Source organism: Pelodiscus sinensis, chromosome 1 (genome assembly GCF_052426305.1).
Source record: "Pelodiscus sinensis isolate ZL-2025 chromosome 1, ASM5242630v1, whole genome shotgun sequence".
NCBI lineage: Eukaryota > Metazoa > Chordata > Testudines > Trionychidae > Pelodiscus > Pelodiscus sinensis.
In genome coordinates, this window is record NC_143052.1 from 330,780,231 (window position 1) to 330,807,135 (window position 26,905).

General features: G+C 47.7%; 1 protein-coding gene across 1 annotated transcript in view; it reads right to left on the minus strand.

Annotated features, from left to right (window-relative positions):
* LOC149525978 (uncharacterized) overlaps positions 1-26,905 on the minus strand; it is an 86,934-nt gene that overhangs the window by 52,187 nt on the left and 7,842 nt on the right. Inside the window, exons 3-4 of the mRNA XM_089778479.1 lie at positions 9,058-9,240; positions 7,320-7,478 (exon numbers count right to left, since the gene is read on the minus strand). Of these exons, the coding sequence (XP_089634605.1) occupies positions 7,320-7,478; positions 9,058-9,240 (342 nt within the window). The remainder of the gene's footprint in view (positions 1-7,319; positions 7,479-9,057; positions 9,241-26,905) is intronic.

Consider the following 26,905-nt stretch of genomic DNA (forward strand, 5'->3'; position numbering starts at 1 on the left):
TAATATCCTGTACACAAGGGCTAGTTGTTACATTTGTCAAATGCTTTTAGATCTGTCATATGAAAGGTACTATGTGAATACGGGTTTAGGCACTTAAATTTAGGCAGCCACGTTCAAAAAAGAAACTTGAGGAAATATTCTCCAAGATAGTTTTCAATAGTACTAATGGTAAATGTTTGTTATATAGAATTGGTAGAAAAAAAGGTAAATGTATTCAATGAACCATTAAAAAAAAAAGAAAAAATATTTGTGCTTTGCTTGAAATTGTTTACAATTATGCTTAAATATTTTGAAACACAATTTTTTAACATTTTATTTTATTTAGCGAGACATGAGGGAGAAGCTTCTCGTCTTGCTTTTTAGCAACTTTGAAATAAACAGATGTCCGAGTAACAAAGTGTGAGAGAGTGAAAATTTCTCCCTCAAAATAAAATTTAAAAACACCCTTTTCATTGAGATTGTCAGAAACATTAATGATTCTGTTGAAACTTGAAATTTTCCCTTGAAAATGAACATTTCATTGAAAAGCCACTTTACACATACAAAAATGGACATAAAATTTCCTGCCATTTCTAGTATTATGACATAAAAAGACCCCAGACAGAATGTGGGCTCCCATTGATAATTTCATGGAAGTTAGGTTCATAAAAGGCTATTAGCCAGGGGATAAAATGGTGTCCTTGGCCTCTGTCTGTCAGCGGCTGGAGAGGGATGGCAGGAGACAAATCGCTTGATCATTGTCTTCGGTCCACCCTCTCTGGGGCACCTGGTGCTGGCCACTGTCTGCAGACAGGATACTGGGCTAGATGGACCTTTGGTCTGACCCAGTACGACCGTTCTTATGTTCTTAGTTCTTATTGAACTGTGCACTATGCAGAGAGAGAAAAATTTTCTCAAAGGCTTTACAGACTAAAGGACACAGACAGAGGGAAAGAAGTAGCCGTATACTGCCAAACATTAAATACACTTATAAACGGATGACTCATTTTTATTAATATAGTTAATTATTATTTTAAATTGATGTCTAGCAGTCCCTACCAAATTCACATTGTGCTAGTCAGTGTCAAAACATGAATTGGTTAATGAGAAGATGCAATAGGCAGGTGAAATAACAGAGGTTTAGGAATCTGATTGCACTGTTCTAAATGGGCTAGGATTTTAATCTCAGTACACATTGGTGAACTTTCTATTGTTTCAAAGAATCATCTCCACCAAGTGGAATGCTTATTTAAGTGCCTCTCATAAAAGTTCATAACTAAGTGAGCTGGAGGAAAGTAATAAATGGTTATCACAGACTCTCTGTTGTAAACGTTCATTCCTAATGGGACAACCGGGAGGCCTAGCCATAATGATATAATTCACACACATCTTAGTAGATAGAGGCTGTTCAAAAACGTACAAGCTAAAAATAAACGGTAGATAGCAAGCCTCTATTTAACATTACTGCTTCTCTTAAAATCACCTCTGAATTAATTTGTCAGCTGATTATTTTCATTTAGTCTGACCAGGGCTGTGTAATTTCAAAGGCAGCATTATTATGGTGGGCAGGTGATTCTCAAATCTAATTTGGGGGTAGTGACAGGAGAATGGAAATTTTGAAAAGAGAGGATCCCTTGAGATGGTCTTCCCATGGGCTGGCTTTCTCATAAAGGAAACACATAATGCTTTTGTAGAGAGGCAGAGAGAATAAATTGGATCACAGAGGATGCATAGCAAGAACAGCCACACCAGGCTAAGTGTTGTCTTGGGGTACATCTACACAGTACCCTAAATTCAAAATAAGATACACAATTTCCACTATGCAAATTGTGTGTCTTATTTTGATTGTATTTCAAAATTTGGTGTGTCTACACAGTGCCAAATTTTGAAATAATGTGCTATTTCAAGACATCCCTTAACCCTCATGGAATGAGGGTTACAGGGATGCCGAAATAGCGTGCCCGTTATTTCAAAAAATATTTTGAAGATACCAGATTGTGTGGTAGCTGGAGAATAGATGCTGAGGCCATCCAAAGGGGAGCAAGGCTAGATATAATTGAAATCAATGGAGCTATGCCAATTTACACCAGCTGGGGATGTGGCTCCATATTAAAAGTGATGGATGATTCACTTAGGGAAGGAAAATTCAGACCAGGTTGGGGAATTCCTGAGTGGAGTCCGAACTAGCTGGGGGTCACCAACGACCAACTTGACCAGACCAGGACTAACCTGAAAGGAGTCAGACTGGGTCTCTATACTCTATAAGGCAGAAGCCAGAAAAAGCATGACCAGTTCTGAGAGTGAACAACTATAAAGAGACACACCATTTGGACAAGTGTATCTTTTCATGACACCCCTATATTGTCTATTAGACAAGTTTCTGATCTGTATTAAAGATGCGGAGGATCTCAGCTGTGTGTGGAGGTAGACAGCACGAACTCTGAATATTGCATTGCTCCTTACATTGCAGCTACTTAACATTCACATTTACATTAACATGCCCGTCATTCACATTTTGTGCGGGAGTAAAATACCCTTGATGCCTCACACTCAAAAATATTTCAGAATCAAGCCCTTTTGAGTGCATAACTCCAGCACCATTTTTTGATATTTTTCCCCATGTGCAACATTTCTCTGTATCTAAAATCTAATTATATAGGGTCTTTGTCTTCCATAAGAGCAACTTCTAATTATTAAATTCTGCTACCTGTAGATCCCACCTTATAGGTTCTTGAAAGCATCATAATAATGAAATAAAACTGCCTGTAGGGTGTAGCAGAGAAACCCCACACTGCCAGAGCAGGGAGTAAAGAGATCCTATGGGCTCTGTTATCTGTGCCCCTCTGTACCTGCAGCCTGCCATCCTTGCTGCCAAAGGGATGAAGGTCATAAAACTGCCCAGTGAACACAGAGGATAGAGATTTCCTGCTTCCCCTCAGAAAGACCTGCAGTCTCGACTGGATGCTAGAAAGGTCCACAAGGGGGTGCTACTTCAAGCAAACCATAACAGTCTGATTAAGAGTCTCTAGTCTTGTTTCGTTCTCATCATTAATCTTCCTTAATTCTTATCTTAAGCCACTGATCATGACACATTATGGAGCTATTACATTGTATTATTTTGTCTACTCAAGAGCTAATATAGCAATGGAATATATGAGGCAATAAATAGTGTTTGCAGGTGATTAAACACTGAAGCAAAGCCTACTTCAATTCCATGGATACTAATTCTACTGCAGGTATAGCTAAGATCGAATCAGAACCTTAAATCTCAACCGTTCTGAATATTGCAGGGCATTGGATTTGAAACACATTAATCTATTTTTGGTTTCAGGGCAGACCCAAAATCTGAAGGGAATCTACTTTTCAAACCCAGTTCAGAGGTGGTAGAAATTGCTTATCTTCTCCACTGTTTGGGAGCAAAATTCCATGAGTACCAGTCCTATAATTGACAAATATCTTTTTTTCCTGTTATAAAATACTTGGCTTCTGTTATTCCTCTCCAGCTTAACATCTGATGAACTGGGTTTTGTCCATGAAAGCTCATAATACTATATATTTTGGTTAGTTCCTAAGGACTACTCTCTGGCTACGTCTACACTGGCCACAATTTCCAGAAAAGGGATGCAAATCAGGTAAGTCAGGATAGGGAAACCCGCGGGGGATTTAAATATCCGCGGGGGATTTAAATATCCCTCACGGATTTAAATAAACATGTCCGCCGCTTTTTTTCCGGCTTGGGGAAAAGCCGGAAAAAAAGCATCTAGACGGGCGCGATCCTCCGGAATAAAGCCCTTTTCCGGAGGATCTCTTATTCCTACTTCAAAGTTCTGACTGGTGGGACCTTTGAAGTAGGAATAAGAGATCCTCCGGAAAAGGGCTTTATTCCAGAGGATCGCGCCAGTGTAGACGCTCTTTTCCGGCTTTTTTAAAAGCCGGAAAAAAGCAGCGGACATTTTTATTTAAATGCCGCGGGGGATATTTAAATCCCCCGCGGATTTCCCTACTACGATAGGTGAAATTTACATGCCCCTTCCGGAAAAGGGGCCAGTGTAGACGTAGCCAAGGAGAGTCTGCACATGCATTTCTCCCATTTTAGGCTGAAAAATGTTTTGTTTGTTTTCATGGTCATTTTAGTATCTGTGCTTATGATGGCACTTGGTAAAAAACCATATGTCAATATATAATTGTAATCCACATGCCTTCTGGGTGCAGTGTAGTTGCCCATGCAGCAGCATTTAGGGCATGTATACATTAGGAAATTATTTCAAAATAAACTATTTTGAAATAAGTCCCGAAATAACTATTTTGAAATAGCATGCCCATACTACAGTGGAGCTTTGAAATTAGTTCAAGAAAGGCTCCATTAATGTGGATGCGTTACCTCAACTTAAAGCCCCAGGAAGCACTGAGGACTGACTACTTTGAATGACTCCAAGGATTATTTATTTCGAAATAGCAGCAGTGGAGTATCCATACTAATGTTGTTTCGAAATAACTATTTTTAAATAAGCATTATTCTTCATGGAAAGCAGGAATTTTTATTTCAAAATAACCAGCCCCTTATTTTGAAATAATTTTGAAAGTTATAATAACTTCCTAGTGTAAACTAGGGCTTAGACCACTTACAGAGAGAAAAAATGAGTTTGTTCCACAGCCTTAGCTGAGAGCCAGTTGGCCTTTAGCTCAAGCAATAGAGGCTCATGTACTAAGCTCTAGAGAGCCCAGGTTTGGTTCTGCCTGTTGGCAGTATACAAGCTCACCAAAAATGACAATAACGGGGCAGGAAAAGGACAAAGAGAACTATAAGAATTACTACAGGATGAAAGATACTTCAGTTCTATTGCCAGGGATGGCATAGGCTTGAGTGACCTTAAGTAAGTCAAACTTATTCAGATCTCATCAGTTGAGATCATTTGGATATATAAATGCTAAATATTAAGAATTATTTTTTCCTGGATTTGTTTCTTGTTAAGACTTTTGCAATATCTCATTGAACTTCTTATTGGCTATGCCAGGAACTTCGTCTGACTTGTATTGCTTAGCACTTGATCTAATATCTTGTAACAGATGGAATTCCTAGAGTTAACACTTATTCTTAGGTGCAGTACTTTTCAGAACTTAGGTGGTCAAAAGTCACAATGCATAGATTACTGAGACCAGATCCAAATTAGTCAAGATATGGTGTGGCCTCCTGATAGCCGTTAGTGGAAGAAGGATCAGGTGTATGAGGGGATCAACTTCTGTAGGTGAGAAACAAACTCAAGTGGCAAAAGGCATTTCTAGCAGCTATTGTGTCTGCGGGTCCAGTAGCACAGTGCATAGTCTGACTGTATATTTCTCCTCTGGCTCTGTATCATTTCAGAGTTAAAAGAATAATTTGAAGTAATTAATATATTTGTTTTCTGATCATGAACTGTCTGAAGACAGCTTGCAACCTTTGCAAATGTATTAGTTAATTGAAATTACCTACAGAATAATTTAAGTTAATAATTCCCAGTATATAGATTATTCCAAATGCAGTTTGAGTATTCATAATTCAAGTAGTGATGTTTGGGTTTGATTAGACATGAAGGTAACATTGTATGTTTCTATTTTTTAATTGGAGAAGTAGAAAACTTGTATTTCTGGTTTAAAATGTTGATTTTGTTAATCTTTCACACTCAAACTTTGTGCCAGAATTTCTGTTACTGCATGCGTTTGCTAGAGAATTTGTGATAGAGAATACAAAGGAATATTAACGGAGCCAAAGAGACTCGGTATTTTTATTCAAGTCAGAATCCTTTGCTCAGCTCCAGTCACTGCATTCAGTTAACTGAAGAATATTAATTTTATTGTATTGTATGCTATGACTATGGGGCACCCAATTATTGCCCCCTTCTCTCCCTGCTAACTGCTGTACAAATACATAACAAGAAAAATTCCCTTTTCCAAGGAGCTTATCCTTTTGTAGCAGCTCATGACTCACTGCCACAGTGCCGCCAGCTGGCCAGTCTGGGAATTAGCTCTTGGAGCATCCTCTCCTGGCTGGTTTCTTTTCTGTACCTTATCTGTCTACTGTTAATGTATCCAACACCTGTCAGGCCCCATCCTCTCCATTGCCTACCTCCTCAAGGGACAGCAATCTCTTCTCACTGTGTGCTCTGGTTGCCCTTGTGGATGCCACAGCACTTCTGGTATGGAGCTGGACCTGCTGCAAAGCAGTGCCAGGCTCTTAGACCTGCCATTGTAACTCCTTGTGCCTGGACCCCACCAAGGAACAGTTCAACACCAAGCTCAGCAGGTGCCACATCGTGGCAGAGGGTGCTTTTGACCATTTAAAGGGGTGGTTCTGGTGTCTCTTCACCCGCCTGGACCTTGGCGAGTGGAACATCCCCAGATGGTAGCTGCCTGCTATGTCCTGCACAACCTGTGCAAAAACAAGGGGGAGATGTTCCTGCCAGGGTGGGGGGCTGAGGCCGAGCGGCTCACAAGAGCGTTGGCGCAGCCGCACACAGCTGCCATCTAGCAGACCCGTTAGGGGGCTGTGTGCATCTGGGAGCCCTTGAGGGAGAGTTTCAGCCAAGACCAGCCATGAGACTCTCCCCTGGGCCTCCCCACAAGGGGCCTCTGCATAGGACCTCTGTGCCTTTCCTTCCACACCCCTCGCTTTGACTGCCCTCCCCTCCACTGCAGACCAAATAAACCAAACTTTTTGGTATGAAACAATGAACTCTGGTTTGGGTTTTTTTTTGGGGGGGGGAGAGAAAGGGGATATATAACTGGGAAGGGACTGATGAAAGAACCTGGCAGGGGGAAGAAAAGGGAAGGTAGGGGGAAGAGGGGCTCAGGAATGGGGGTGGGCCTGGTACCTGCCTTGATGTGTTGAGAGGCCTTGGATGCCTGAGAGGTTCCACCTCCTCATGTATGTGGCCCTCAGTGGCTCTGGGGGTGGGTTAGCAGGAGGGGCCAGGGGTGGGGTCAGGAGCAAGTATGGGAGGACTTGGGAAGGAACAGGTGTGTGGGTGGGCTGCTGGACTGCTCAATGGTGGCAACCAGGTAGTCAATGGTGGTGCTGTATACCGTGCATATGCCAGAGCCGGCCCAAGGTATGGGCGTGGTGAGCTATCACCCGGGTGCCCCCATTGTAGGGGGTGCTGCACGGGGCTGCCAGGCCGGGCGAGAGTGGCACCGCACATGCGCCGGGTACCCGGGGTGGGGCGGCACATGCATCGCACTCCTGGGAGTGGCGCCGCACTCCCAGAGCCCAGGACACGCGGATGGCTCGGGCTGGCCCTGGCATATGCTCTCGTGGCGCCAAGACAGCTGTTGCCAGATGGTGCGCTGCAGCTCCTGGTCAGTACAGCCCTCCTCCAAGTCCATGTCCCGTCCCTGTTGCTCCCACTTGAGACACCACTGGAGGGCACACAGGTACGCAATGTGTTCCTGATCCAGGTCCTCATGGTGTTGTCTGTGCCGGCGGCTCTCATTGGGGTTTGGAGGATGACATGGAAGTGGCCCAACTGTGAAGAAGAGAGAAAAGGGAAGTCATTCCAAGAGACAGTGTGCAGGAAGCCCAGCCCTAATCTCTGAGCCAGCATCGAAAGGTCTCTGTGTACTCGATGGAGATGTGCTTCAAGCAAGGCCATCTGTGGCCTAGACAGCAGGCACTGTCCTTTAGTGGAATCGACTTCGCAGGGAAGCCTCACTACCTCCATGTCCCGGAGACAAACAGGCTTGAGGCGGTGCCAGCCAGGTCAGGAGCCTGAGGACAGGAAGAGGGGATAGGGTGTCTCGCCTTCCCTCTGTGCTGTGTGTAACTAGTAGGACACAACCCCCTCCTCCCTCCTGTGCACTGGTGTCTTGCTGGCTGACCACACCCCTCTGCTTTCCCCTTTTCCTTGACCCTGGTTCTCTTCGTCACAATTTATGTTAAGTCCTTAACATGCCTTTGGTATGTTAACCCATAGTATTTACATTAGGTTCTTTTAGTATGTCAAGTGGTTCAATTTATGGCAGGTTCCGATTACTTAAGGCCATAAAGGTGAATTTGACCTAGAAACCATATTGTTCATGAATATGTATGTAACCTGTGGAAAGTGGAGGAGGTATGAATGAGAAATACCTGACCAAAAAAGCTATTTAGGTCCATAACCTTTTAAGACAGACAAAACCCCTGAAAGTAGATAAATTAACTGAGAAGCAGCCAGGAAGATCATCTCCTTTTGGAAGGGATGTAACAGCATGTGAAACCTGGGACTGAATCAGAGGCAGTAACCCTCCTGCAGATCCAAGGGACCCCAGGGATAGCCATGAGCCTCAGAGTTGGTCTCCAGGAAATTGATGCCTGGCCAGCTCAAGCCACCTGTGAAATTGGAAATTATCTACTCCACGTCTGCAGCCTACTTTCAACTGCCAGTATGAATGTGAGGTGTGTGAAAGTATCACCTTACCCTTAAGAATCTGTATTAATAAATTAGCTTTAGTATTGCTTCAGCTCACCCTTTGTCTGGGTTATTTCCTTGGTTGGTCTAGGGACTAGTAACACCATGCACATACCAGGTCCAGCACAGGTGGCATCCCGAAGAGAAGGGACTTCTATCCCCTGGAGGAATGGGGAAGGTTGTTGGGGGAGGTGTGTGTGAGTGGCAGACTCCTCTTGCCAGGGAGGGTGCTACTGCGGTCCCCTCCACTTCCTTCCTCCTGGCAGGTTTCCATGGAGTGGCTTGGTGTCGTCCACCTTGCCGCACTTGACCAGGAGTGGATGTTACCCTGAGAGTGCAATCATGAGCCTGTGCTGTCTGCAGCACTGCAATGTGTTTCCATGTCCTCATCCTCCTTAGTGGTGGCTTGTGGTGGGAAGGTGTCCCATCATGGAGTCTGGAGTCAGGCAGGCCTCTTCATGAATCTTGTGAAAAGGAGCAACGGGTTCCTGTGTGGCAGCCTCATGGGTCTGTCTGCTTGGGACTGGTGCTCCATGTGCACCCATGTGCACAGGCTGCTGTGCAATCCCCAGGCCAAGAAGACCAAGCAAGGAGTGTGCACCCCCTTGTAGGCTGCCGCCTCCCCTCATTTGTAGATAGGGAAAGGTAGAGAATTCACCTGATGTGCCTTCCCTGTCCTCGTCCAAACCCTTGGAAACATCCTGGGAGGTGAATACTGGCTCCAGGGAGATAATGACATCCTGGTTGGTGAGCATTGTGTCCTGGCTAGCCTCCTCTTCCCCCTTCCCCTCTTCCTCCACAGCTCTTCCCTTCTGGATGCTGACAATGGGATCATTCCAAGCTAGCGCCAATGAGGAGAGCAGGAAGGGTATTGCCCCCCCTCCCAGGATGCAATCCAGCTGGTCATAGACGTGGCAGGTCTGGAGTGCCACTCCGGATTGGGAATTTCATTCCCTGTCCTTGAGGTTGGCCTGCCTCAGTTCTTTTATTTTTATGTGTACCTGCTCCTGGGTGTGTATATGGCCCTTTTGGGCCAGGCTTGCTGTCATCCGGCCATACACATCAGCATTCCTGCATCTGGTGCGGAGATCCCAGAGGTGTGTCTTCTCTCCCCAGAGCTCTATGAGATCTGCACCACTCCAAGAAGGGGCCCTCTTCTGCCCCTGCCAGGGGCATCTGAGCTGACTGCTGGTGGGCTTGCAGCCATGGGGGGCTTGGTGGGAGTGCTGGGGTCACTCATTGCAACAGGTAAGAGCAGTGCAGGGTCTTGTTGTGTGGCACAGTGCAAGCAGGGCCTGTGTCATGCCATAGGCACTTTCCCTTCTGTCTGCACCTTTAAAACTTGCAAGGGAAGGGAAACTTTAGAGTTTTGAGGGGTGTGGACAGAGTGGCCACCAGGGCAGCTGTGAGAAGCCCTGGAGGCCAATTATTTCCAAATACGCACAGCTGCGCCATCCACACCTATCCTGTTTTGAAATAGTTATTTCGAAATAGGTGTTATTCCTTGTGAAATGAGGGCTTACAATTTCAGAATAAGAAGCCTGTTATTATGAAATAATTTTGAAATCATGGGCTTGCCGTGTGGACACTCCCCTTGTTATTTTGATATGAGTTATTTTGAAATAATGCTGTAGTATAGATATGACCCTAGTATCTCCCTCAGGCCACTGTCGCTGGGCCTCAGCCTGGGGTTTATTCAGGCCCAAGCTCCTCTGGCTCTCCCTGCCCTTTCTGAGTACTGCCCTGTCCAAGATATCGCTGCTAGCAGGCAGATAGGACCTCTCCTTCCAGAACTGGAACAAGAGCGAGTTACCTCCGATTCGTAGTCCTTTTGTACAGTGCAGCCGTGCTGTGGTTGGCTGCCTCATGCCTCCATCTAATTCACTAGCCCTTTATAAACTGGAATGGAACAGCTACCCTGTTACACCTATGTAAAAAAAGAGAGACTACAGACCTGGGAGTAGAAGGAAACAAAGAGGTATTATGGGATAGCAAAATAAGCAGTGATCACAGCACAATCCTTGCCTAAGTTTTGTCAAGTTCTTTGTAGACATGATGGTATCATAACAAATAATATTTGGCAGCAGAATAAATAATGGACAGATTTTGAAAAATCCACAGTAATGGAATTCATGAATGGAAGTTCTTGTTTTCCTTTCACACCAGATTTATATGGCTGTAATTTCATTGTCTTCAACTGAGGGTACGTCTACACTACAACGTTAATTTGAACTAAGCTAATTCGAACTAACGCGTCTAGAACTAAAAACTAGTTCGAATTAGCGTTTTGCTAATTCGAACTAACATGTCCACATTGAGTGGACTCTGAACAGGGCTTAAGGATGGCCGGAAGCAGTGCCGGCAGGGCATCAGAGGAGGACTTAGAGCGTGGAGATGCTGTCTCAGGCTAGCCGAGGGCTGCACTTAAAGGGTCCCGACCCCCACCCCGGACACACAGTTCTAAGGGGTGCCCCGCCTGCAAAGAAGTTCTGGCTTGGAGTGCCCGGAGTACCAACACTGGGCACATCACACCACTCGGCCATCAGCCCGGCTGCACTTGCCGCAGGCTGCCATCTGGGGAGAGGGGGCAATCGGGGGGCTGCAGGAGAGCTTCCACCCCCAGAAGCCCGCAGAGCCAGCCCAGTCCTCCCCATCGGGGGCTCGTACCCCATTCCTCCCTCACCTCCTTCCACTTACCCTTCCCTAGCCCCCCTTCCTGATGTACAAAATAAAGATAACGTTTCTTCCAACATTGACTCTGTCTTTATTGAACAAAACTGGGGGATACTGGGAAAAGGAGGTGGGAGAGGGGAAGAGAAAGGCTGGGAGAGGGGAGGGCAACTAACATGATCAGGGGTTGGGAACAGGTCCCAGATGAAGAAAGGCTACAGAGACTGGGACTGTTCAGCTTAGAAAAGAGGAGACGGAGGGGGGACAGGATAGAGGTCTCTAAAAGCAGGGCTTGGGTGGAGAGGGTGCATTCAGAAAAGTTCTTCCTGAGTTCCCATAAAGAAGGACTAGAGGACACCAAAGGAAAGGAATGGGTAGCAGGCTTCAAACTAGTAAGAGACAGTTGTTGTTCTTCACAAAGCAAAGAGTTAACCTGCGGAACTCCTTGCTGCAGGAGGCTGTGAAGGCTACAACTAGAACAGAGTTTAAAGGGAAGTGAGATCAAGTCATGGAGGTTGGGTCCATGGAGTAGTCTTAGCCAGGGGGTAGGAGTGGTGTCCCTGCCCAAAGTTTGTGGAAGGCTGGAGAGGGATGGCACGAGACAAATGGCTTGGTCACTTTCTTCGATCCATCCCCTCCAGGGTCCCTAGGGTTGGCCGCTGTCGGCAGACAGGCTACTGGGCTAGATGGACCTTTGGTCTGACCCAGGACGGCCATTGTAAGCTCAGGGCTCAGGGTCGGGGGTCTCAGTGGACCCCCTTGATTTTCATGCACACCTGCTCCTGGGTGGCCAGGCTGGCAGCTCTCCTGCCCTAGACGGCCACTTTCCTGTGCCTAGTGCGGAGATCGTGGACGAGGTCCACGATGTCCGCACTAGCCCAGGAAGGTGCCCGCCTCTTGCGGTCCAGGGCAAGCTCCCGGGAGCGGCCAGCCTGGTCCCGGGAAGAGGGGGTGGGCTGGGGGACATCGGGTGGGTGGCTCTGTGCCGTGCCAGGTGCAGGGTCTGCTGGCTGGGTGCTGGCAGGCTTGCACCTGGCACGGGCACCGTAGCCAGCCCGTGCCCCTTTAAGGGGTCCGGGGCCGGGAAGGGGGCATAGAGTTTCCCTGGTGTTGGCCAGAGTGGCCACCAGGGAAACCTGGGGAGGGCTAGCCTCCCACTAGTTCGAATTAAGGGGCTACACACCCCTTAATTCGAACTAGCTAGTTCGAACTAGGCTTAATCCTCGTAAAATGAGGTTTACCTAGTTCGAACTAAGCGCTCCGCTAGTTCAATTCAAATTCGAACTAGCGGAGCGCTAGTGTAGCGCCTATTAAAGTTAGTTCGAACTAACATCCGTTAGTTTGAACTAACTTTGTAGTGTAGACATACCCTGAGTTACTGCCAATTTACTCCAGTGCAAATGACAGGACGACTAGGTTCTAACATTGCTTAAACAAAAAACTGCTTTCTGACATCCTCTCCTTCAGTGGAGTTACTTTCACTTTCAACCTCTTTCACAGATCAGAATTTCACCTTTAGCATCTAATTATAGTTAAGATTTTGGAACATCAGGATCATACTTAGCTACTGGTTCTTACACAAAATGGTGTTTGAGTTAACGTGAGTTATTTGTGCAAAATGATGTCATGATATACCTCTAAATTTTATTGGGCTGTAATGAGATGCAAGTTCCCTGACAGTTTTTTGAAGACATTGGATCAGTTGAAGTGGCTAAAACAGGACAGGTCCTCTCCTGGGGATTGGAAGGCCAGTAAAAGGAGAACAGGACATGACCTCACATTGGCAGGAGGCTCTGGATGTGGTGCTTGAGAGGTAAAAAGTATGAGGCATGGGGTAGCTGCATACCAATCTTGCCACATACTCATGCTGCAGCAACAGATCCCCTGTCCTGTGAGGCTGGCTGGGCTTGGTTCCCCACTCTGGGCACTGAAACCTGGTCTTTGGTGCATGGAGCTGCATTGCTGCTCAGGACTGGACTGGCCCATGTGATGGAGGAGGAGAAGAGGATGCTGGCCTGCCTGAATTTGCATGACCTCATTTGCTAGATCACAATTCCACTTTGTCAAAGGTGTCTTGGCCATTCCCCCAACATCAGGAGGGCTGAGTAAAACTTGAGTGGCTCTGCTATCTTGTGCACCTGCAGTCAGATCAATACCTGGAGTAGAGATCTGAGCTCAGCTAGTCCCACATGACAGCCACTGCTTCAATCAGGAGAGGAGGTTAGTGGGTTAAGTCCCATAAATTCTCTGACTATAATGCAAAAGAATTTAGCCGTGTTAGCACTGGTACTCCACATAGTAATATAACACTCCCATCTTTGCATGTGCATATATACTTGCCAAACTAAAGTTTCCATTTCATGAATCTGATTCAGTGGATTCTAGCCCATGAAAGCTCATGTCCAAATACATTAGTTACTCTTTAAGGTCCCATAGGCTTCCTCATTGTTTTGACTCACATAACATTCATACAGTTAAGGGTAGAATTAGAAATAACAGGTCTGGTTTCTCTCTCACTATAACTGGTTTAAAATCAATGGAGTTACTTCTGATTTCTATGGGAGACAAACCAATGCAAAACTGATGGAATTTGAGTTAAGGATCCAACCCAAAGTGTGCAGTGATGATTATGAATGCTTTGCCATAAAAGATGCCTTTTTATAACCAATTTTGAAATGTTCAACTCTTCTTTAAACAGTCTAAAAAAAATTTCCTTGTATGGAATGCATGATTCAGTTTGGACCTGCCAAAGAGAATTTCTTCTAGACTTCCTTTGATGGTTAACTACCTAGAACAATTTGCTGCCAGAAACAGAGGCAACGCCACTTTGAGTTTTAGAAATACAAAGAAAATATGCCTTGTTGTAACAAAGTTTCTGTTAAAAATGCCACACTTTCCCAACAAAATTAAACAAAAGCAGACATTGAGCAAAATGTCAGATGAACACATTTATTGTAATTATCTATCTGCCACACATTTTTGGCTGTGTTTTTTTTTTTAAGACAAGAAATAGACCATTATATGAACATAATCTTTAGACTGCACAGCCTTTGAAGTTAGTGATTGTGCTTTCTTTTTCATGACTGGGCTGCAAATCCTGGGAATGGATGGCAGAGGACAGATCACTTGATGGTTACTTGTTCCATTCATTCCCTCAGGGGCACCTGGCATTGGTTACTTTGGAAAACAGAACACTAGGCTACAGCACGTTTGATCTGACCCAATATACCCATTTTATGTACTTATGACCTAGCTGTCAAAACCAAAGTCCACAGTCACAAGACAGGATATCAGGAGGTCAGAAACAAGAGACAAAATGGAAGTCAGGATAATGAATCAGATGCCAGAAGTCACACCATGTCAGGACGTCAAGGAATCAATGGCAAAGATGGAGCCCAATTGTTAAAAGCTTCCAGTTCCTGTTTTGCTGGCTTGAGTAGGGCCAGCAGGACAATCAGCTTATCTGGGACTCTGCCAATAGGACTGCAGGGGCGGAGTCTAAAACTGAAGTTGGGTTTCATGGGTCCCAACTACGCAGACTGTAAGATGGAGAGTTAGAGCATGACTGTGCTTATAAATTGTATGGACTCATGTCTGAGACCCCTGGGCCAAAGTGCTATTTTGCACATGTAAGGCGTTACTAGTATCCCATGATGCCTACAGGCACTCAACAAAGATAGGAGCCTAACTGTATGAGGTATTAAACATAGGGTATGTCTACACTACAGCGTTATTTCGAAATATCTTATTTCAAAATAGTTATTTCAAAATATCTTATTTCAAAATAACACGTCTACACACAAAATGCATTTTGAAATAGTGTTTTGCCATTTCAAAATTGCACATCCACACTGATTGGACTCTGAATCGCATTTAAGGCCACCTGGAACCAGTTCTGGCATGGGATCAGGTCAGGAGTTAGCCTCAGGCAGCAGCCACACAAGGTATCTGAGGCCTGTGCGTAAAGGGACCTCCTGGACAGCCAGTTCTCAGGTTCCCTGCTTGATTGCCTACCTTGCTGAGGGGTATTTTTTTCTCTGCATGCTCTGGTTGCCTTCACTCAGGACACCACAGCACTCTGTAGCATGGAGCCGGAGCCGCTCCTGGGCATTCTGGTGCTTCTCCTGGACGTGTTGCTGTGAGCCTGGCAGCATGTTCTGCAGGTAGTAACAGTCTCCCTGGTGTGCCCCACTGGGGGCTTGTGCCTCATTCCTCCCTCACGTCCTTCCACTTACCCCTCCCTAACCCCCCTTCCTGTTGTACAATAAAAGACACATGTTCATTACAACAAAGTCTCTTTATTGAACAAAACTGGTACGTGGGGGGAATGAAACTCTGGTGAGACTGGGGAAAAAAGGCAGGAGAGGGGAGGAGGGAGTGTGGGAGAAGGGAAGGTGAAACCTGGGAGGAGGGAACTGGCAGAGGGAAGGCAAGGGGAGGAAGGGGAAGGAGAAGCTCAGGGCTCAGGGTTGGGGGTCTTGCCGGCACAACTGTCTTCAAGCACCGTGGGTGCGGGGGCCTTGGCGTCCCCGGGGCGGGGAAGGGGAGGATGTGAAGGAAGAAACGGGAGGGGGAGAAGGAATGGGAGGAGGAGTGGTAACTGGGGAGGCAGCAGGGGCTGGAGTGGCAGGAGGCAGCAAGCTCTGCACCAGGGTCTGCAGGTGCTCGCAGATGGCACGGCCCTGGGCAAGCTGCTCCCACCAGAGCTGAAGGTCTTCCTGCACCCAGTGGTCGAGGGTACAGTGCAGAGCTTGCAGTGCCCCCAGGTGCTCCTGCTGGTACCCCTCCACTGCACAGGTGAGCCTGTGGAGTCCTCGAGTGCAGGAGGATGTCCCAGATGGTGTGGTGCGCCCTGCACTCACAGCTGGTGCGGCTGTGGAGAAACAAGAGAAGTGGTCAGTTCTCCCTGGAGACACAGGGGGTGAAGTCCAGTCCCCGTCTGAAAGGCGAGGATGGAAGGTCTCCGCACCATCAGGGCTGATGTGCTTGCACAGAGGCCATGTTCGGGATGTCTTGCTATCCCTGGGAGTGGGAGCTGCTCTGGGACTCCACCCATGCCCCTGTGATGTATATAGTATGGGTGTGGGGAGATGTCTCCTGCCTCTGTGTAGAGGGGGCTTGTGGAGGGAGGGCGTCCTGCTGTGTCCAACCCTGGGGTCAGAAGCAAGTCATGTCTCATAGACTCATAGACTTTAAGGTCAGAAGGGACCATTATGATCACCTAGTCTGACCCCCTGCACAGTGCAGGCCACAGAATCTCACCCACCCAGTACTCACCTATACTTCACATGCTCGCACGTGCACAGGTTGCTGCATGATCTGTGGTCAGCAAGGCCCACGCATGTGGTATTGGTCTCCCTGCCTCCCTCCCATCAGGGGACAATGATGGCACTCACATGTTGTTGCTTCCCTGGATGACACCGGTGACAGGTCTGCAGGATCGGCTCGGGGGTCCTGGCTGCGCAGCATGCTCCCTCCGGGCTCCTGTGGCTTCTGGCCCTCCTCCTCCTCCCCTGTGCCCTGGTAAGGGCTCTCTGCTCCAGGGCTGATGACCACCTGAGGGGCACAGAACGTCCCACCCCTCAGGATGAGGTCCAGGGTGTCAAAATAGGAGCAACTCTCTGGGTCTGCCCCTGTTTGGGAGCTGCTCCCTGTGGCCCTGGCATACACCTGCCACAGCTCCTTAATTTTCATCCAAACCTGCTCCTGGGTTCAGATGTGGCCCTTTATGGCCAGGCTGGCAGCCGTCCTGCTGTAGATGGCTGCATTCCTTCATCTAGCACGCAGATCATGGACATTGGAGGCATCCCCCCAAACCTCAATCAGGTCCATAATCTCTGCACTGGACCAGGAAGGCACCCGCCTTTTCTGGCTCCTGGCAGGCTCCTGGGAGCTGGGAGACTGGGCCCGGAGAGTGGTGGAGGGCTGGCTGGCACTGGCTGCCTGGCTCATGCAGGGGCCACTGGGTCAGGGGCAGCGAATACTGGCTCTGGGCTGGCAGGGCTGGAGCTGGCATAGACACTGTGGCCAGACTCTAGCCCTTTAAGGGCTCCAGGGAGGGGAGGAGGAGAGGAGTTTTTCTGTTTGTGCTCAGAGTGGCCACCAGGGCACCCTGGGAAGGGCTGAAGGCCCCCTATTTTGAAATAAGGGTCTACACAGCGCTTATTTCAAAATAGTAGTTTCGAAATAGGCGCTATTCCCCGTGGAATGATGTTTACCAATTTCAAAATAAGCCCTCTGATATTTCGAATTCAATTCGAAATAGCAGTTGGCCTGTGTAGACGCTAGTACAGTTATTTCAAAATAACGGCTGTTATTTCAAAGTAAGTTTGCTGTGTAGACATACCCATAGACATTCCCTGGTGTTAGATGACGTACATAGATGTAGGGAGAGAGAGGCTGTGCTCTGAGGAGTTTAGAATATAAATAGCAAAACACACCAAAGATGGAAATGTTATTTTTGTTGTTTTGCCGATGGGGAAATGAGGATGTTAAATGATTTGCCTCATGTCATGTAGGAAATTTATGGCAGAGCCAGACTTTAAACCTGAGTCTGTATCTTGGGCCTTGATTACAGAATCCCTCCCTTCTCCCCCTTTAAAAGAACAGTGTGATGGATCTGCTAAGCAGAAGCCTATGTTGGGTTGCCAACCCTTCTGGAGTCTCCAGGAATTAAAGATTAGTCTTTAATTAAACATTAAGTGATGAAACCTCCAGGAATATGTTCAACCACAACTGGCAACCCTAAGCCTATAACTCTGGCACTTTCTCAAGGTTCTTAGCGCTATGGGTGACTTTGTTCCATCTTTGCCTCTGAGAGATTTACTGGTGCTAAACTGAGTGACAGCTCCAAGTAGAAGGAAGGACCTTCCTCACTCAGGAAATGACTGGGCTCCTCTGATATTTCCCATCAATCCTCTGCCCACAGCTAGCAGCTGAAGAGAAACTGGATGCAGAGAGCAATCCCCAGGAACAGTATACAGAGTATACAGAGCCATGTCCTGAGCCAGCCATGATTGCTGGCCAGCATAACTGGGTATAGGTCTAAGTGAAATTATAGAGGATCAGCAATGGCTTGGGAGGAGCCAGTGCAGAGAGATTCTAATGAGAGATACTAACAGAGCTTGGCTTGGAAACCCGCAAGGTCATATATGCCTAACTATGATTGACTGGAAAGGGCACCAAACCTATAGAGCCCTCACTCTCATTTGGACTGCCCTGGGTCCCTAACAAGAGCTCCTATTACTCACTTTGAACTGTAACAGTTTAAGACTCTGTACCAAAAGTATTTGAACCTCTCCTCTTTCCTGACAGCCCTAGTAAAATGCCCTTTCATTTAGCCATTGTGTCTGATTCTGCATTGGACACAGCAAGGCTAGTTCTTAAAATGTCTAGCTGCACAAGTGCCTAAATGATTGTGTAGCTCAGAATGCAATTACATTACATTAGCACGTAGCATGCCCAGGAATCATCAAATGGATATTATTTTTCTGTGATAGAATTTTATTAGTTAAGCCAGTTGCTCTCACTGGTCTTTTTATCTTGCTCTCCCTGCTCATGTAGAACTTGTTCTTATTCATAGTCTACCACAGAGTTGTAGACGTTTGAGAATGGAAAACAGCTCAACATAGGGTATGTCTACACTACAAAGTTAGTTCGAACTAACAGACGTTAGTTCAAACTAACTTTCATAGGCGCTACACTAGCGCTCCGTTAGTTCGAATTTAATTCAAACTAACGGAGCGCTTAGTTCGAACTAGGTAAACCTCATTCCACGAGGATTAAGCCTAGTTCGAACTTACTAGACCCTTAATTCGAACTAGTGGGAGGCCAGCCCTTCCCAGCTTTACTTTGTGGCCACTCTGGCCAGCACCAGGGAAACTCTACTGCCCCCCTCCCGGCCCCGGAGCCCTTAAAGGGACACGGGCTGGCCACGGGGTTTGTGCCAGTTGCAAGGCTGCCAGCACCCGTGCCAGCACACCCAGCAGCTGACACCCCATGAGCCAGCCACCCGATGCCACCCAGCCCTCCCCCTCTTCCCGGGACCCTGCCCGGGGCCACAAGAGGTGGGCGTCCGCGTGGTCTAGTGCGGAGATCATGGACCTCATTGAGGTTTGGAGGGAAGCCTCCAATGTCCACCATCTCCGCACTAGCCACAGGAACGTGGCAGTGTATGGCCGCATGGCTGCCAGCCTGGCCGCCAGGGGCCACCAGCGCAGCCGGGAGCAGGTGCGCTGTAAAATTAAGGACTTGCGGCAGTCCTACTCCCGGGCCTGACTGCCAGGGGCTGACCCGGAGGCGTGCCCCCACTTCCAGGCTCTGGACCGCATCCTGGGGGCTCATGCCGTCCCTGCCCCCCGGGAGGTGATAGACCCCGGGGCAGAGGGACCGCTCCCAGACACGGAAGAGGAGGAGAAGGAGGAGGGCTCCGAGAGCCAGGAGCCTGCCGGCAGCCAGCCCAGGACCCTGGACCCCCGAGGCACCCCACAGAGCCGCTCGCCTGTGTCGTCCGAGGCCGGGGAGGCGTCCACATGTGAGTACCATCGTGTTCCCCTTATGTGTACGGGGGGCTGGGGCAAGAGGGAGCCCAGGGACCATGCGCCTGGGCCTTGCCCACCACGGAGCAGCAGCTGGGGATCCTGCAGGGGCCCTGGCCTTGCAGAGGGGAGCTGGGTTTCACACACCTGGGCCCCTGGGGTAATTGACCGCTGTTCTTGTTTCACCAGAGCTGCAGCACCTGGGACTGCAGGGCGCACCACCCCGCTGCAGCAGCCGCCCGCACCCGGGCCAGCAGGAGAGCCAGGAACCAAGAGGACTACCAGAGACGGCACGTCCGGTTCCTGGAGCACCAGCTCCGCATCCAGGACCACTGGATCCAGGAGGACCTGAGGCTGCGCCAGAGGAGCTTGGAGGCACTTGAGGAGCAGGGCCGTGCCCTGTGAGGCCACCTCCAGAGCCTGCTCGACCGCTTCCCAATTCCTCCTGCTCCGGCTCCTGCTCCTGCTCCTGCTCCCTCTGCTCCCCCTCCTTCTCCCCCCTGCTCCCGCTCCTGCTTCCTCCACACCCCCCATCCCTCCTGACCCACCCTCCACAACCATTCCCCACCAACGACCCCGGACCCGCAGTATTGCGAGACAGGAGAGGCAGCCGGACTCCCACCCCTGAGCTTTCCTTTCCCTTCCTCCCTTCCCTCCCCTTCCAGCTCCCTCATCCCAGGTTTCCTCCTCCCCTCTCCCACCTTCATTCATCCCTTCCCTCCACCCCAGTTATGTTAAATAAAAAGATGTTTTTGTTTGAAAAACAGGTGTCTTTATTTGACAGTAGGTAGGGAGGGGAAAGGGGAAGGGGGATAGGGTGGAAGAAGGCCCCAGTGGGGCATGCAAGGGAGAGGTCAGTCCTCCTCCTCCACCAGGAAGCTCTCCCGCAGGGCTTCCCGGATCCAGACGGCCCCCTGCTGGGCTGACCGTAGTGGCCAGCCATGCGGTCAGCCTCAGCTATCCAGGCTGGCAGGAAAGCTTCCCCCTTTCTCTCACATAAATTGTGGAGCACACAACATGCTGCCACCACGGGAGGGATGTTGTGCTCGGCCAGGTCCAGACGGGTGAGGAGGCATCGAAAGCGGGCTTTCAGTCGCCCGAAGGCCCCTTCCACCACGGTGTGGGCCCTGGTCAGCCTGGCATTGAAGGCCTGGCGGGAGGGATTGAGGTGCCCCGTTTAGGGCTTCATCAGCCACAGCTGCAGTGGGTAGGCGGCATCCCCCACCAGGCAGACGGGCATGTCCACGTCCCCGACCCTGATGTGGCGGTCAGGGAAGAAGGTCCCGTCCTGCAGCTGCTGGCACACGGAGGAGTTGCGGTACACCCGGGCGTCGTGTGCTTTGCTGGACCAGCCCACATTAATGTCCGTGAACTGTCCCCGGTGGTCACGCACGGTCTGCAGGAGGATGGAGAAGTACCCCTTGCGGTTCACGTAACGGGACGCCTGGTGTTCCGGGGCACGGATGGGGATGTGCATCCCGTCGATGGCCCCCCGCAGCTGGGGAAGCCGAGGGCGCCGAATCCCTGGATGACGGCGTCCGGGTCGGCGAGGCGGACCACCCTGCGGAGCAGCACCCGGTTGATGGCCTTGACCACCTGTGGAGAGAGACACAGCAAAGCGCCAATCAGTGGGGCGCCCGGGTGGCTGGGAGCATTCGTGCTCTGGCAGTGCCCTGCACCCCACTCCCGGAAACAACCCCCCCGGGCGGCGTGTAGTACAGCCGGGACAGACTGACCCCTCCGGTGCGGGGCGCTTTCGCCTCCTCCCACCCCCCCTTTGTTCCTGGGGTGGCCCATCCCCTCCTTGCAACCCCTTTTCTCCCCGGCGCAGTGGCCGACAAGTGCCATACCTGCATGAGCACGGTGGATCTCCCCACGCCGAACTGGTTCCTGACGGATCGGTAGCTGTCCGGCGTGGAGAGCTTCCAGAGGGCGATGGCCACCCGCTTCTGGAGGGGGATGGTGGGCCTCATGCGAGTGTCCCTTCTGCGCAGAGCAGGGGCGAGCCACTCGCAGAGCTCCAGGAAGGTGTCCCTCCTCATCCTGAAGTTCTGGGTCCACTGTCGGTCTTCCCAGCACTCCAGGACGATGTGGTCCCACCAGTCGGTGCTGGTGTCCAGATGCTAGACGCGGCAGGGCACGCCGGTGCCGGGGCGCCGCCGCGGCTCCTCCACGGCCCCCAGGGTGGCCAGGAGGAGAGGCAGGGGGCTGACGTGCACCAGGTGGTGCCAGCCAGCCTCGAGCCATTGCTGGCAGGCTTGCAGCAGCAAGTCCAGAAAGTGCACCAGAAGGTGCAGGGCGAGCTCTGGCTCCATGTTGCCACCTGCGGCGGCGTCACCCGAAGGGAAGCACCAACACAGATGGGCACAGAGACCAACGCTTTGCTGTCCCTCAGCGAGGTTGGCAACGAGCAGGAAAAGCTGAGAACCGGCTGTCCAGGGGGGGTCCCTTTAAGCACGAGCGTCAGATAGCCTCAGACAGCAGCCACACAAAGCAACTACTGACCTGATGCCCTGCTGGAACCGGTTTCAGCCGCCCTTAAATCAGTGTGGACGCGCTAGTTCGAATTAGCAAAACGCTAATTCGAACTAGTTTTTAGTTAGTTCGAATTAGCGCTGTAGTGTAGACATACCCATCCTTCCTAGAATTCAGGCAGGCTTCCAATCCAGCCACCCCACTTATTACCTGGGCCCCATTCTTTTGGAGGTATGCAGATTTGCTTCATACAGGCAAACTGATCTTCCCCTTTGGTAGCAAGACCAGAACAGAAGCTAGTAGCTACCTCTCAGCCTGACCTCCTCCTCCATCGGTGGGAACAGAGAGGAGTTGTGATTCATAATCTAATTTCAGCACAGCATCTGGCAGTTTTTTTATTCTCTTTTCTTGATTTGACCTCACAAATGGTAAGGCTGACCTTAGATAGATTTTATAAAGATTAGAGTTAGAGGTGACCCAAATCCTGTATCTTCTTCGCAACAAAGGTAGCCAGAATTTGAACCAGAATTCTGTAGTTGGCCCATATGTCTATAAAAAGCTGAACCATACAAACATAATTGATGTGTATCTCTAATTAAACTAATCTATCTAGGTCTATGTGCCACATCTATCACTGTAATAATGCAAGTGCTGGATCCAGATCAGAAATATGCAATTATCTAATTAGGATCACTTTGACCAACAATGAAATGCAGCCCACTGCTATGTGGGATATTGCTGATATTTATGCTCCAGCAACAATGCTTAGAGTTAGCTTATAGGATATCAAGGCATTCCCCCCCCACACACACCCCACTTGTGTATTTTTCAATACAATTGCAAGTTTTCCTGAGCCCAATATAACTTTATCATTCAGATTTTATTTCTGACTGGTTGGCCTTGATTAGAGATTTTCTTGGAATGTGAAGAGTGAGGGGGAAGAGTACAACAAAAAGTCTTTGTAACCTTGGAAAGCTGAAGGTGCATCATTCCAATTATTTTGAAGTGTCTTGGGACTCTGTTGAATTAACAAATGAGATATGGTAAAATAGCAAGGGCATGCAATTAAAGACTTGAAAAAAATGTGAATTAATAAGTATTTCTCTTTTTAGCTTTATGTCTTCATATTTTTAAGTGGAGTTAGTGTGCTTGGCATGTGTTGGAGACATTCTGGAGACAGGATTGAAAACTTTTACCATGTTGCCCTGCTAATATTCCTGCATGATAACCTGTTGGGAAGATTTCTAGGACTGAGAAGGAATGTCTGGATTGCCAGCCATGGAAAACAGGACTGACAAATGCCCCCTTTAGAAGATGGATCAAGATGATCACAAGAGACCTCAGAGACATTTTTCCATCTCTAGTTTCTATAATTCAAATAAGGAGGGAAAGAATCATAGAATCATAGGACTGGAAGGGACCTCATGAGTGCATCTGCTCCAGTCCCCTGCACTCAGGGCAGGACAAAGCACCATCTAAACCTGTGTTTCTCAACCCCTTTTTTTTATAAAAGTACCCCCAGTACCTACAGTTTTCAGACACATTTTTTTTCTACCATTGCAACGTATTTGTTTAAACAACTTAATCGTAGTTGGGCGGGTGATGAAATTTTTGGGTGTAAAAAGTACAAAAATAATAAAGTGCTGTAAAACTTAAAACAAAAATTCAGTTTTCTCCAAATTTCAGTTGTGTTGACGTACCCCCCAGACTTCTCTTGAGTACCCCTAAGACTACTCATACCACTGGTTGAGAAACACTGATCTAAACCATCTCTGACAGGTCATTGTCTAACCTGATCTTAAAAATCTCCAATGATGGAGATCCCACAACTTCCCTAAGCAATTTATTCCAGTGCTTAATCACCCCAACAATTAGGAAGTGTTTCCTAATGTCCAGTGTAAACTTCCCTTGCTGCACTTTAAGCCCGTTGCTTCTTGTCCTGTCATCAGATGTCAAGGAGAATAATTTTCTTCCTCCTCCTCTTAACAGCCTTTTAGGTACTTGAAAAGTGTTACCATGTCCTCCTCTCAGTCTTCTTGTTTCTAGACTAAACAAACCAAAGTCCCTCATACAGCATATTTCCTAGGCCTTTAAACATTTTGTTGCTATTTTCTGGACCTTTTCTAATTTGTCCACATCTTTCCTGAAATGTGACACACAGAACTGGACACAATACTTCATTTGAGGCCTAATCAGTGCAGTGTAGAGTAAAAGAATTGCTTCTCATGTCTTGTTCACAACATTCCTGCTAATACATCCCAGAATGAGATTTGCTTTTTTTGTAGCCCATATCCTTTCCACAGTACTTCTTCCTAGGTGGTCATTTCCTATTTTGTATGTGTGCAACTGATTGTTCTTTCTTAAGTCTAGTACTTTGCATTTGTCCTTGTAAAATTTCATCCTCTTTACCTCAGATCATTTGTCCAGTTTGACCAGATAATTTTGAATTACAATCCTATCCTCCAAAGCACTTGCCACCACTCCCAGCTTTCATTCGCAAACTTTATAAGCATTCTTTCTATGCCATTATCTCAATCATTGATGAAAATTTCTAACAGAGCCGTGTGGAATCTTACTCCTTGGCTTTGTCTGCACTGGCGTGTTCTCACGCAAAAACTGTTTTGCAGAAGAGTTCTTCCAGAAGAGAGCGTCTACACTGGCACGTGCTTTTGCGCAAGAGATGTGCTTTTGTGCAACAGCATCCATGCCAGTGTAGACACTCTCTTGCGCAAGAAAGCTCCGATGGCCATTTTAACCATCGGGCTTTCCTGCACAAGAAATTCGTGTTGCCTGTCTACACTGGCCTCTTCTGGAAGAGCTCTTGTGCAAAAGGGCTTCTTCCTGAGCAGGAGTGTCAGAGTTCTCGCGCAAGAAGCCCTGATTTTATACATTAGAATGTCAGTTTAGTTGCGCAAGAACACGCGGCCAGTGTAGACAGGCAGCAAGTTTTTGCACAAGAGCAGCTGCTTTTGTGTGAGATCCCTCCAGTGTAGACACAGCCCTTATGTCTTTCCAGCAGAACTATGAACCATTGATAACTACTCTCTGGGTATGTCTACACTACCACCCTAGTTCGAACTAGGGTGGTAATGTAGGCATACCGCACTTGCAAATGAAGCCCAGGATTTGAATTTCAAATCCCGGGCTTCATTTGCAAGTGCGGTATGCCTACATTACCCCGCTAGTTCGAACTAGCGGGGTAGTATAGACATACCCTCTGGGAATGGTTGTCCAACCAGTTATGCACTCCCCTTATAGAAGCTCCATCTATTTTGTGTTCCCCTAGTTTGTTAATGAGGTCATGTGAGACTATATCAAATGTCTCATTAAAGTCTAGATATACCACATCTGTTGCTTCTTCCCATCCACAAGGCTTGTTATCATGTCAAAGAAAGCCACCAAGTTGATTTGATACCATTTGCTCTTGACAAATTCATACTATTACTTATCACTTTTTTATCTTCTAGATGTTTGCAAACTGATTCATTATTTGCTCCATTATCTTTCCAGTTACAGAAGTTAAGTTGACTAGTCTGTAATTCCCTGGGCTGTACTTTACTTCCCTTTTTGTAGATGGGCACTATATTTGCCCATTTCCAGTCTTCTGGAATCTCACATCTTTCATAACTTTTCAAAGATAATAGCTAATGGAACAGATATCTCCTCACTCCGCATCCTGAATATTATAAGATGCATTTCATTAGATTCTAGTGACTTGAACATATATAGAAGAATATCTAAGTAATTTTTAATTTATTCTGTCCTTATTTTAGTTTCTGATCCTAACCAGTGTTCCCTCTAACATTTTCTGTGCTTGGGAGGGTTGAATTTTCTTTTGAGCGGGTTGAATTTTCTTATGTGCCCCACCAATATTGAGGCAGTGTGTCAAGATAGATAGATAGATAGATAGATAGATATTTTAAGCAGTCTGTATGTGTGGAATAAAATATATTAAAACAAGACATCTGTGACTAGCTGCTAGGAGGTACACTTAGTGACTACAAAGGTTCTGTACAAAGCTAGGGAATTAGCTTTCTTCCACTGGAGGAAGAGTAGAAGCCCCAGAACAAATTAACACATGGCTTCACGGTTTATAGACATTTGCATGTTTCAAAGAGCTTGCAAATGGGATTTCATCCTACAAAACAGCTAACATCACATCCAGAACTTGCTACTTCTAACTCATAAAAGCCAGAACTCTACCAGAAAGCAAAGATCTGACCTTAATGCAACACAATTTACCATGTATTAATTAGTAACACAGGATTTTTTAAAAAAACATTAAGTTCAGAGTTTACATATTTGCAACACTCTAAAAAATGCTATTAAAAAAATTAAAAAACAATCAATAGTCTTGCAGCACCTTAGGACTATTCACTATTTTTAAAATATTTTGTCAGCTACAGACCAACACAGCTACCCTTCTGAAACTGTTAAAAAATCTTTTCATTCTTATCCATTAATATGCAAACTTTGTTTGAAATGTAATCATGCAAATGTCCTCCTAGTGCAATGTCTTCCTAGCACGCGCTCACACACACACGCACATACACACCAGGCTTACCCCCTCTCCCTCCAGACCAGCCTAACAGAGAGGACTGCAGTGAGTCAGACACCCCAAACAAACTTCCCCCTGCCTTCACCCACAGAACAAATGCCAGTATTAAAGCACTCCCTCTTTCTCCCACCTATTTCATGCAATCAACCCCTTTTCCTCACCCTTCCCAGCCCAGGAGGACTGAAGAGACTTCTGGGAATCTGCCTCTGCCTCTCTCTCTCCTCTGGCAGGACTCTCCCCCAAGCCAATTAATTACTCCCTCCCTC